Source organism: Brachyhypopomus gauderio, unplaced genomic scaffold, assembly GCF_052324685.1.
Source record: "Brachyhypopomus gauderio isolate BG-103 unplaced genomic scaffold, BGAUD_0.2 sc40, whole genome shotgun sequence".
NCBI classification, from domain to species: Eukaryota; Metazoa; Chordata; class Actinopteri; order Gymnotiformes; family Hypopomidae; genus Brachyhypopomus; species Brachyhypopomus gauderio.
The window spans coordinates 727,445-740,422 of record NW_027506868.1 but is presented as its reverse complement, the minus strand read 5'-3'; the positions used below and the strand labels follow the sequence as shown (position 1 = coordinate 740,422).

Genomic DNA, 12,978 nt, shown 5'->3' with positions numbered 1-12,978 from the left:
AAAATCAGGATCCTCCTCAACATCCTCCTCTGTCTCAGACACATTCTCCTCTATGTCACTTTCATGGTCAAAGAGCTGTGAGAAAACCTCATTGACAGAAAACCTTTCCTCAGAAGTAATTTTTAGTTGAAAGAGCAGAAAGATTGCAGACAGACCATCACACAGAGAAATGGCTTATAAGACGGCTTGCAAACATTTTATGTTTGCTCCATTCCTATGTTGTGTGAACTATCAACATCTTTTTGCTGGAAAAATATATTCCTACCCCCACAGCATGGGAAATATCAAAATCCTCAAAAGAATAATGTTTTCCCCTCCCCATGTCATGTGATGTATCAGTGGTTCTCGCAATAAAGTAAATAAATTTTATTTAACATCTTAAATAAAATGTTTAAAGTTAGGCAAACTGATGATGTACAGCATGTGTACAGGACACTAAAAGCATAATCATGTTCATCTTATGTTTATGCAGTTGTCTCTATTAAATTAGGAAAAGTCATAAAATATGAAGCTAAAAATTTACATCAATGTTGAACGTTGAACATTGAATGTGGTCAAATTGACCCCAAAGACAACAGGGGGATTAAGCAATAAACAGGTCAAGGAACCTGGCACGGTGCTGGGATGATTCTAGGACAGTTTGGGGGTAGTTATGTAAAGGACGACAATGAACTCATTATTACTTATCCTAGACAATGAATCACATCCCGCCGTAACACATGTAAACATTTACTTTATACTTATACTTTTACTCTGTAATTACATATTATAATATGTATTTCTTTAATATACTATTCTTACTTATACACGGACGTAATTTTGGGGGGGGACGGGGGGGACATGTCCCCCCCACTTTTTCAAAAGCCGGCTTTGGTCCCCCCCAGTTTTTACGGTTAAAACCAAATATTTAAATAGCGACGAATCCATGTCCCCCCCACTTTTGAAATCAAAATTACGTCCATGTACTTATACCAGGGTTGGGGGGGGGCGAGTGTAAGTTGTTGAATTAAGTATTATATCGCGATCTATCGATCGCCGGTGGTTGGCGCCAGAGCGAACTAGTAACTCATTGAATCATAGATGTGGATCAGAGGTAAATAAACTAGATATTTTTTTCGGCGTGAGATATCGCAAGTGTGGCGTGAGAGCGTGTGAAAACGGTCAAATGCGTGCACGGACGTAGTTTTGGGGGGGGGACGGGGGGGACATGTCCCCCCCACTTTTTCAAAAGCCGGTTTTGGTCCCCCCCAGTTTTTACAGTTAAAACCAAATATTTAAGTAGCGACGAAGTCATGTCCCCCCCACTTTTTAACGGTTAAAAAAACAATATCCAAATAGCGACAAATCTAGCACTAGGATCATGCAGCTCCGAGCTCCCCCCCCCCCCCCCCCCCCCCCCCCCCCGCTCAACAATTTTTGTTCACAGCGCTCAACAATTTTCATTCAACCCTGCTGAATGAAAAGTATAAGCAGGGTTGGCAACCCTGCTTATACTCAACTTTCAACGTTTGCTATTTTTTTGTAAACGCGCGCATTAAGTTTGTCCTAATTGGCGTCCCCTAGATCTTAGAAACGTCAAATATGGCGAACCACGGCGGCGGCGTAACCATGGAGGGTGACCTTATGAGATGTGCTGAATATACACCGAGAACTCACAGTCGAAGTGAAACAGATATTGACAAGCGCATTGTGAGTAAATTATAATATGTGACATTTAAGATGTGTACTGATTGACATTCTTCGTAGCTCATGAACTGCCAAAACGCTGCTGTTGCAGTTTAGGTTTAGCTTGGCTAGTTAGTTAGCCAATAAATCAGCGGGCTATAACGTAGCTGCTAGCTAGTGTAGCGTAGCTGCTAGCTAGTGTAGCGTAGCTGCTAGCTAGTGTAGCGTAGCTGCTAGCTAGTGTAGCGTAGCTGCTAGCTAGTGTGGCTCTCTCTCTAGCTCTTCTCCCGTTATCCGCCGACTGACCTGCGCCTTTGAGCTGCTATAAAAACTTCACAAATGTTATGACCTAAAGTACGCGGCTAGCTGACCCAGACAGGAGTGTTGCCGTTCAACGCGCATCAGACTTTTTTAAACATTTCATAGAACCCGAATCAGAAGTTTAAAGTGAGTGTTTACGGGCCTCCTCACGAGTGTTTACGGGTCTCCTCACGAGTGTTTACGGGTCTCCTCACGAGTGTTTACGGGTCTCCTCACGAGTGTTTTGCGGATCTCCTCACGAGTGTTTTGCGGATCTCCTCACGAGTGTTTTGCGGATCTCCTCACGAGTGTTTTGCGGATCTCCTCACGAGTGTTTTGCGGATCTCCTCACGAGTGTTTTGCGGGTCTCCTCACGAGTGTTTTGCGGGTCTCCTCACGAGTGTTTTGCGGGTCTCCTCACGAGTGTTTTGCGGGTCTCCTCACGAGTGTTTTGCGGGTCTCCTCACGAGTGTTTTGCGGGTCTCCTCACGAGTGTTTTGCGGGTCTCCTCACGAGTGTTTTGCGGATCTCCTCACGAGTGTTTACGGGTCTCCTCACGAGTGTTTACGGGTCTCCTCACGAGTGTTTACGGGTCTCCTCACGAGTGTTTACGGGTCTCCTCACGAGTGTTTACGGGTCTCCTCACGAGTGTTTACGGGTCTCCTCACGAGTGTTTTGCGGGTTTCCTCACGAGTGTTTTGCGGGTTTCCTCACGAGTGTTTTGCGGGTCTCCTCACGAGTGTTTTGCGGGTCTCCTCACGAGTGTTTTGCGGGTCTCCTCACGAGTGTTTTGCGGATCTCCTCACGAGTGTTTTGCGGGTCTCCTCACCAGTGCTCGTGTGTTGTTTTTAGGGTGGCACGCTCATCGCGGTCGGGCTTGGTGTTGCTGCAGCAGGTTTAGCAGGTGAGCAAGTGTTTCATCTCCGACATGGCGTCTAACTATGTGTTTAACTCTCAATTAATTTATCTGATATGCAGTAACTACTCGCTTCTTCCGAGAGCTGTCACATCCTGCTACACACTTAAGTGCTTATACATCACAACTTTATTCCCATGCGTTATAGATGTTTGCAGTATGGCAACAACTTGGGCTTCATGCATATTGTATATTGTCTTGTATGTAATCTACATATTGTGTGTTGCTCGAGAGTTACCAATTAAAGTATTTGCTCTGTTGACTAAAATGTGAATCAATGATTTTAATATTTATTTTAGTGATCTCCTTGTAATGGTTTTTCTATGTTTTTATAAAAAATCTCTTGTACATTTTCATTTAGTGCTTCCACTCTGAAGGTTCTACATAACAGAAACTGCAGAACTGACACCTAGAAACCTCCAGAGCAAGGAAGAATGTATTATAGTACAGAAATCCCACCCAGTACATTTTCTGGATTTCTTTTTATAAATTTTGGCAGAGCAAGACAGGAAAAAAGTTCTACTGTTCATACTATTGGAAACACTTAACATTTTGGAAACAGTTCTGAAAATTATGGTTAAACCAATCTTATTTCTTCAAATCTTCCAAACAACCTCTTACTGGTTAATTTACAATTAGACCAAAACTGTTTTAAAGAATCCTTATTATAAAATGAATGAATGCAACATTTGAAAGGTTGTATATGGATGAATAATTTAACCCAACTCTGTCATCAGACTGTTCACTTTTATTCTTGTCTTTCCTTCTCTCTAACTTCTTATAGTCACTGTTAATCGGCTTGAAGTTCCGCTTAAGATTGTGTGAGATCAGCATGGAATAACATTTGTGGTTGCTTTGAGGAAGGGACCTAATTATTCTACCAGTGCACTAATGGGGCAGCTCAGATGCCAAATTCTTCAGTAGCATGTGGTCTGCTATGGGAAAAGTCTTTGGCTTAGACAGGAGCAAGATTTTTACCTAGACCTGAAAAGTAATATAACTGTTCAACCAGCATATCTTCTAACATATGATCCAGCAATTCCATAATAATTTGTATTATGTATTTTTGTACTCCTTGTTGGGGAAAAAGATTTTGAAGGAATTTAATAGTGAAAAATTGTGTCTTAGGCCTGTTGTTTTTGAATACTGGCAGGTTTAATTAAACATAAAAAGCAAAATAAGTAAAGATGTCATACAAATCTATTACCAGTTTCAAAATATAATAGAAGGCTTACTGTGTACTAGAGAAAAAGTGATGACTGTAATTTTGATGTAATTTTGATGTACAAAAAAAAGGGACAAAACTCTTTGTAAACCAGTTTAACAGATAGGACAAAGGGGGAAGAGTCTTCAGCCAGTCCAAGGCATTACCTGTGCTGGTGGTCATGGCAGCATGGAAGTCTTCAATGTGTCTGAGGGCTCAAACATAAAAAGTCTTTTATGCCTTATGTAATGCAGAGGCCTTTAACTAAAGTGCAGTACTCTTTGCCTACACTTCATTATTTATCTTTAATCTGACCTTTTGGAGTATTCAGTATAGCAAAAATAATAGTTTTTGACTTCGTGGTCCCAAAGAAGGCTCTGTATGTCCTTTTTGTTTAGTACTGATTTACTTTCATTTGGTTGTAGGGAGAACCACAAACCGTGGCAGTTTACCAAGGCTGTGGCCAATATAGTGCTGTGGGAAACTGTATGGAGTCCTGTCGTTTACCATGAAGCTCGAGTACAATGTGGTCTTGTATTCAGTTTCACCTTTATGCCGTTTTAATCCTTGAAAGTTGTTAAAATTGATGGAAAACGTTTTGCCACATTTTATTATTTTTAGGCCGATATGCGTTCCAGTTATGGAAACCTCTTGGACAAGTTATCACAGAAACTGCCAAGAAGTTTCCTTCCACTGTAAGTCACAAAAAATCTTAAAGTTTTGTTAATTCAGTATTTTTAAAAACACTTTAGTAGAACCACTTTGCTAAAAACTCTCCCCTAGGTTAAACACTTTTCAAAATCCTACACATGTAGTGATTCTTGAAAATTTCTCTCCAATCACAATCAGGTTTGAGATAGTGATGATTTTTGGGCTCCATGGGTGTGTGTGGTGTTGGCCTGTAAATCTTCCACTGTGGGGTGCAGGGATATTGTGATGCACTGCTCATTGCAGTTTGACCGAAAGATTGAGTTCATAGCAAACTGAGTGCTAGTAAGAACGCTTGGTTTGTCCAAGTTCTCTTGACACCCAGTTGTCTAACACTGACTTGAATTGAATACGGTCATCTTTGAGGTTATTTTAACCATAAGATTATAATTTCATTATTTGGTCAGTCTCATTTTGATGGTCTTAGTGTCTCTGGGCCACCAACTGATGTTCCAGTTCTTCTTTTTATTTGTTTAGTGAAAGGTTGAGTCCTGAAACCATCAATAATTTTAACTGAAGATTTGTTAGAAACTGGATTGGGGAAGGATCCTGAAGTGAACAGATGTAATTCACGAGAAGAAATAAACATGGTTTCCTCTCTTGGGGGCTGTACATAAACCAAGTGTTCTTGGAAGCTGGTACTCAGACCAAAATCAGTATTCGAATCACGAATCTAAAACTAACCCTAAAGTTATGAATAAATGCCCAACACTGACTCCACCTAAAGTTTCATGGGTTGAATGTTTGTTTTTGTAAGTATCTGGTAAATCTTTTTGAATCCCCTTTTTGAATTTGAAAGTATTGTTATTTTTCACACTATAATGCAGTAGGGCGCTAGTTCAAACAAAAGCTATTTGACCTTGAAGCTAAGTTGAACTGTATGAGATGTATAACTGTTTCACTGGTGTGCATCTCCATCTTTTTAAACATGGAATATTTAGTGTCCACTTCACGTTTCCCCAGGCAATCTCATCATATTACAAAGGTGGATTTGAGCAGAAAATGACGAAGAGAGAAGCCGGTCTCGTCCTGGGCATCAGGTGAGGCCGAGAACTACAGTTCTGCCAGGGCTGCCTACTCGTGCAGCAGTCCCTCTTACCAATCGTTCCTTTGTGGCTTTAACTATATGAACAAAGACAAAATCTTTCCCAACATGCATGTACACTGAATGACTGAATTTCCCAGCAGGGTCTGTGGTCACATCTAAAGATCTTTTGGGTTTGTGTTTGGTAGTCACCCTGTGTGTTTCCACTTTGATCCTGGTGGGGGTGACAACAGTAAAACTGCAATCACGGCTTCAGCTTTGTAATCTGCTTGGTCACAGACCACCCTACGTTCTCAACCACAGGGAGGATGAGGAGGTCCTGCGAGGGTCGCCAGGTGGGACTCGCCCTGCCACGAGTGCTCACACACTGTAGTGGTCATTGAGTCACTGGGCTGTGGCTCATTTCATCCTCTTGTTTGTCAAGTGCGTCATTTGACAGTCTACAACCAAACTGACCAGTGTTGCTTCAAGAGAGTCAAGAGTCAAATCAAATCAAATATATTTGTATAGCGCTTTTTACAACACATGTTGTCACAAGATTCCCCAAACTTGGTCAACTACATACAGTTGATTTATACACATTTTGAGTTAGTATAGCTGTTAATACTATGCAGTATACCAGTACTGGTTTCACGTAATGATATGAGTAGTGACTAAATGAAAGAATAAGATTGTGTCACAGGAAATAGTAAAGTCTGGGCTGATCTCAACCTGCTGGCACCAAGATCCTTTCCGGGAAAAGAGGAAAGATAATGGTGATAAAGATGGAGATGGTTGTGGTTGGTGTAGTGCAGACCTGTGCTATCTCCCTTGGGTCACTGCGCTTGTGTCTTTTGTCCCAGCATGTGTTCATGCTATACCAATAAGGAACCATGGGGAATGATTCTAACACTACATCTGCGTAACCATGTAACATGACTGAAAGTGTAAGCAGCTCTGGATTAGAGCATCTGCCAAATGTAAATATAACTAAAATAATCAAGTGTTTAGTTTGCTATTTCAGAATTACATTCTCCTACCTGTAACATTCTTGATATTGTAAGAGACTCTGGAGACATGTGTCTGCCAAATGTAAACACACAAACGCCACTAGCAGTAAGGCCCCTGAGACACATGAACCAGGTCAACATCCACAAACACACATCTGTCATGACCGTGTTGCTCCTGTGTTGTCCTCAGCATGAATATCATCCAGAGGGCAGTTCTGTATTTCAGAAACTGACCAATAGTGAATTAAGTAGGGAAAGACTGAGTGTATATGCCAACACTCTGGCTACAGACTAGAATTATATATTTATAAAATGCACCTATTAAACCCATGTACCAGATAGTGTCCCATGCTTGGGTCAAAGATGTTTCAAACCTACAGGCCAATGCACGCAGAGGTACGAGGAGTCAGCACCCCAATGTGCAGGAGGAGAGGCTGTTTCTTATAGTAAATCTAACTCTAAAGAGTCGTGGTGAGGCAGGATCTTGCTGTTGTGCTTCTTTGATTCTTTTGATCGTGTGTCTTTGATCCACACTGAAATTTTGACCAAATTCAGATGTCACTGCAGATCTCATTTCAGACTTATCCCTTTCTTCAGACAAACACGAATGTCCTGACCTACTTTGTTGTCTGTCCACCTGTTCTATGCTCTTAGGAAATGTTCACTCTGTGAATGTCAACTTGTTGTCTTATGTCTTCCTGGTTTGTGTTGCCCTGTTAAAAAAAGTGTCAGTGACTGGTTGGTTTCATTTCCCCTCCCATCTGCCATGCATATAAATCCATCTGGTGTTCTTCTGCACGTAGGCGTCCTCTCATGGACTGTGTTGGAGGCCTCGTCCTTGTGATCATTTGCCATGATGGTTGTACTATCACATTCAAGAATGTTTCTTGCACTTGTTAATTAGTGGTCATGGGTTTGTTGTGCAGACCCCCATTTCAGTGAATTATGTGGAGGTCTTCAGCGTTTTAATGACCTGCTTTCCCTCATCTTCAAAACCGGATTTTCAATTCTGACTCGAGCTCACCTCAACCCTGGATATTCAGAAGCTGTAGTCAGTAAAAGAGTGATTTATCATCCTGTAAGGGTCCGGTTTGGAGCCAAACAGCTTTAAAAAAATTGCCATCTTTTTTCTGGAAGCATTTGACCACTTATGGTCTTCAGAAGGCACATTTATAATACTTAGGATTAGTGTGGGGAAGAAATGGGACAATAAAGTTGAAATAAGCACGAGGAATAGTCTGTCCGCATCTATAGTCTGTCCCAGCGTGTGGTGCTGTGTAGCATGGCCACTAGATGGAGCTGTGCTACTTTTAACACGTATGTTTTCTCTCTGCAGCCCGACAAGCACAAAGATGAAAGTGCGAGAGGCTCACAGGAGGATCATGGTCCTAAATCACCCAGATAAAGGTTTACTCCCCTTCATATTCAAGCCTTGGCATTGCTGTCTCTTAAACATCTTTTGTGATTTGTATATTTTGTATTGTTGAATATTAGTTGTTCAGTATTTATTCAGCATTATAGAATTATTAGGGACCCAGAACAAATACGCGTAGCTCTCCACCTGTCTAGAGAACGTTTAAATCCATTCACTGTCTACTCCTTCTTCATCTTCTTTTTAATATTTAAAGCTTTTATTCCTCTGAGCTGTCTTCATGGAATTATTACCAGGATTTATTGTTGGGTTTCCCAGCAACCACCTGTATTGACCTTGGCCTGTTTTTAAGGTCACAGCTCTTTAATTGCTTGATTTTAAATTTCTGCTGCTAAAGTTGGTACTAAATACAGGTTAAATGGTCATTCCTACTAAAAGTAAGCATTTATACTTTAGATGTCATTTTCCAGGCCATGTTTTGAAAGTAGGTCAGTTCCAAAATGATGAGATTGCAAATGTGTCCTCTTTGACTAAACTGGACGTGTGAAACTGACCCATCTTTCCATCCATCATTCACTTTACTTAAAATAACACATTTCATGTTTGGCAAAAAGGTTTTGCCACACTGCAGTAATTACTGAACGATTCCTTCCCGCATGTCCTCATAGTTCAACTAATATGGAAACGTTCTTTGAAGGACTTGCACAGTTAATAGTTCCTGTCACCCAGTCATCCATGGGGCTCTGGTGTCTAGCAGATCTGAACATCATTCCATGTTGTTTATATGTTAAAGAAAGTTAAAGTACTAGCTGCTTCTCTGGGTATCTGGAATGTTCTGCACTGTTTTCACTTCAGTAAGAGCCTGTCCACCTGAATAAACTCCAAACAGCCGTGTAGTCTTCTTTTCCCCCTTTAAATGATTAGACCCCACGTGCTCACTGATCTAGCTTTGTTTTCTCGTTCAAGGTTAATGGCCTTCTCTCCTATCTCTTGCTTTTCCCTCCTCTCCCTGTATTTGTGTTCCTCTGTGTGTGTGTGTGTGTGTCTGTGTGTGTGTCTGTGTGTGTGTGTCTGTGTGTTTCCACCAGCCTGGTGCTCCTTCAGGCAACTTTAACCCCATGTGAAATAAAGAATGTGCTCAGTGATGCCTATCTGTGGTAGACGGGGCTCTCTCCTTCTCTAAAGGAGAACGAGGGAGGGGGGACATGCATGTGTGTGCAACAGATAGTGAGCAAGAGAATGATTTCTCTTGTTTTAATTCTCTGGAAATATTGCTTATTAAAACATTACATCACGTCACATGTTCAAGATTTCCTGCTATGAGATGTGAGATACAGAGGCCTCCATACTGGCCTTAAGAGACACAGCAGGGCTGCTCATTTATCATAAAGTGGAATGACATGCACTGAGTTAAGATAATGTTAAGATAACAGTGGATTTTCTGTTATCCTTTCCGTTGCATACATGGTATATAGCTCTTATGCAAGTGTTTGTGACGACTCGCAGGTGATGTGAAGATCAGTAATGGAGATAACGTCATTTATTCATACATTTAGTCCCATAACAACTCTTACATTCAGAGTAAAGACAGAGAGATCATTGAATAATCCTTCAGTAACTCAGAGTGAACTCATGAGTGGATGTTTAAACACTGCTCAGATGTCTCCTTGCAGTTAGTTTGGCTTTAAATGAAGTAGGTAGAATTATTTGAAGCATTGCTCAACCTACAGCACTGCCAGGTCATCAGCTGGGCCACTATTTCACTACACCAGTTCGATCCGAGTTTGATTGAACCCTGTGAAAGCCACATCTTACACTGGAACTCCAGCCTCTGTGTTTAAGCGGAGCTGTGATCTTGGTGAGTGTGTTTGTGTGTGTGTTTACATGCGCCGGTGGGTCTGCCTGAGCCGTGTGTAATTAAGTCTGTCACTGTGGGCTGTGCTGCTCGGTGCGTCTCCTCCTCTGGCGCAGAGACAGATTGCCGGGCTGTGGAGTCCCTGCTCCCTGTGGCCCGCACCCACTCCGCCGTGTTCCCCCATTTATAACGCTGGTGCTCCTGCCACGCACACTGACGACAGCAGACATGACAGAGCACCCGTGCGTGCGTGCGTGCGTGCGTGCGTGCGTGTGTGTGTTTGGGGTAGGTGTCTTTGTCAACCTGGAGTGCCCTAAGGACTGAATGAGGTCACACTATTATGTTAGTAAGCACTATTCCTTGTTGATATGTGATTGAATGTAGGAGTCTGAAATGTCTCTCTGAGAGAAAATGAAGAAAACTGCAGGTTATTTTACCTTGTGTACTAGCACTAGGAGGCACTGCAGCAATTTGTTGGAAGCTCATCACATCCTGAAGCTGTCTCTCAAGACAAATCAAAGCTGTATAATCATGAAACATTATCCTGAAATCAACATAATTTGATGTTTCACAAATCACAGCACATTAGTTTGAGCGTTTAAGTATTTTAAATGTTTTTAGGATAATGAAGTTGTTCGAGCCACTGCTTAAGTAATGTGTGCAAGCAGAAATGGCGTCGGAAGGAAATGTGAGTGATCTGGTGCTGGACCTGCACTCTGAGGGCAGCTAATGGGCTACACAACTGCACTTAATCCACACTCAGCCAGGTGTATGGTCGTCTCGCCTGGCCGTCAAAGCAGAGCGTTCCCATTAGCTAAACGCTGACCTGTGACATGGAATTGTGGATTAAGTTCAGTGTTTTGTGTAGGGACCTACCAAACTGACACTGAAGAACTTACGGCATCTGATGGCCGTTTGTGGCCACACTGTTGTCTGTGTTGACCCTTCAACACGTCCAACTGGAGCAGATGAATGACGCCTGCACTAAAGAAAACTCTGAAAGTGAAAGTGTGCCTTCCAAAGTGTGCAGCGTCTCCTAACGAATGTAGCGAGTTGAGTGACTCCCTCATCCAGGTCCTTCCCTCCATTACATCGTATATAATAATGTCAAGATAATGACAAAGCCACATTTCATGTGGCCAAATTAAGTCTTAACCAAGCACACTGCCTTGGATAGATCAATCTACAATGTAACAAAAGCCACTTTATACCATATCTTATTTCATGTCAAATTTACACTGAATATCCAATCGGAAAACTCTACCTCTTAGTCAGAGGCATTACAGGGGGTTTAGAGGGTAGCGGTTGGTCACTGATGCCTGAGAGGTGAGTGTGTCCATAACCTGCTCTCAGAAGCGCACAGCTGTTTGCTTTCCCAGGAACATGTTTTACATGCTTTGTTAAGCTCCAGCTCGTCCATGTGCCGATTTAGCAGATAGTCTGATGGACACACACGCACACATGCACGCGCATTGATGGGCAAACCTGTTTGCTTCTCCTCCAGGTGGATCTCCATATTTGGCTGCTAAGATCAATGAGGCAAAAGATCTGCTGGATTCTGGCCCCCGGCGGTGACCAACACGCAGCTCTGACCCCATGGGCCAGAGCCCCCTTACACCAGCTCATCCTGCTCTGACCCGGCTGATACAGCAGCTGCGTAGTCCTGCTCCATCAGTTATTCACCACCATCTCGGATCATCAAGCATTGGAAGAAATTATTTCAAATTGAAGGACTTTTGTGAAATAATCGGCTTTGTTGACATTCTAAAAATAAAATTCTGAAATGAAAAGATGAAATATGCTATGTGATTTGAAAAAAAATGGATATGGAGTCATTCACCAGTTTATGTGCAGCAGTGTAGGAGGGAATAGATGGACGTGTGTGCGCGTGCGTGTGAATGCTCATTAAATTATTTAGGGAAACTGAATAAACCGTAATAAAGTATAAATCTGGAGCAGATGCCTCATTATTGTTGCAGGGTTTATCATCCCCTCCCCCCCATCTGCATTCCTTTGTTCTTGTCTGTTATGTATCTGTGGTTTGGTTGTAAGGCAGATGGCTCTGTAGAATGGCAGGTTACCTTCTGAAGTGAGGAGCCATCTGAAATGGTTTACTTGCTGTCCTAGGCTGAATCTGCTCAGTAAGGGACAGTCATGTGTGACAGCCTCCTGGGGTTGATGTGAAGGTCAGGCCACTGTATACAGCTGCTGCTCAGATCTCTTCTGCCAATAAGCTTATACTCCACTACCTCATGGGGGTTGGATAGTTAGAAAGATAAGCAGGCCAGTCCAAGATTTCATTCTAAAAGAATGTGAAAAAATGTGATATCACCAGTGCTGAAAGGGTGATTTAGGCATATCAAAAGAATATCCATCTAGATGGACCACCAGTCTGCAACTCCTGTTTACAAGGCCAGATTTTTGCAGAATGAGTAATGGGAATATTCTGATCATGATTATTTGTAATCCATATGTCTTATTTCAATGATCATGAAAAGTTGAACCCACTGAAAAGAGTGGAATGCTAGAATGAATGGTGGTGTTCACAGGCCTCCTGAGCCTAAGACCTGTGTAGGGATTATAGGAGCTCGTTACCCTTGACCCTTTTCAGGTGCCGGACTGTTATTGATTACTAGCATGTGTACAGTAAGTACATCATAGGTGAACATTCAGTTCTGCTGGTTGTGGTGATGCCACTGTTGTTGGCTTGTGTTTCTTTGACCCCCCCTGTGACTGTAGCTATTTTCAGCCTCTGTTCTCGCTGTGAAGGCAGCGTGGAGTTGCTGCTCTGCTCTCTGCAGGTCCAACCCCCCCACTTAGTGGATTTCCATCAAGCAGGTGAAAGAAAGGAGATTCCAAACAGATGAATTCTCACCTTACTGTGTTCAGTGACACTGTTGTCTACCTCACAAAACTTTGAAGAC

General features: G+C 42.3%; 1 protein-coding gene across 1 annotated transcript; it reads left to right on the top strand.

Moving 5' to 3' along the window:
* Nucleotides 1–1,440: 1,440 nt before the first annotated feature.
* Nucleotides 1,441–12,014, top strand: dnajc15 (DnaJ (Hsp40) homolog, subfamily C, member 15). Its single transcript, XM_076985497.1, has 6 exons — nucleotides 1,441–1,689; nucleotides 2,818–2,869; nucleotides 4,707–4,780; nucleotides 5,757–5,833; nucleotides 8,164–8,234; nucleotides 11,559–12,014. The coding sequence occupies exons 1-6, from the start codon at nucleotides 1,582–1,584 to the stop codon at nucleotides 11,627–11,629; spliced, it is 453 nt and encodes a 150-aa protein (XP_076841612.1). The 5' UTR covers nucleotides 1,441–1,581; the 3' UTR covers nucleotides 11,630–12,014.
* Nucleotides 12,015–12,978: the final 964 nt, after the last annotated feature.

What these genes read in the sequence shown, in the direction of transcription:
- dnajc15 (XM_076985497.1), top strand. Translation starts at nt 1,582, where the DNA reads ATGGCGAACCACGGCGGCGGCGTAACCATGGAGGGTGACCTTATGAGA. An exon ending in CAGATATTGACAAGCGCATT is followed by an intron (nt 1,690 to 2,817) that starts GTGAGTAAATTA and finishes TGTTGTTTTTAG; the next exon opens with GGTGGCACGCTCATCGCGGT. An exon ending in GGTCTCGTCCTGGGCATCAG is followed by an intron (nt 5,834 to 8,163) that starts GTGAGGCCGAGA and finishes TTCTCTCTGCAG; the next exon opens with CCCGACAAGCACAAAGATGA.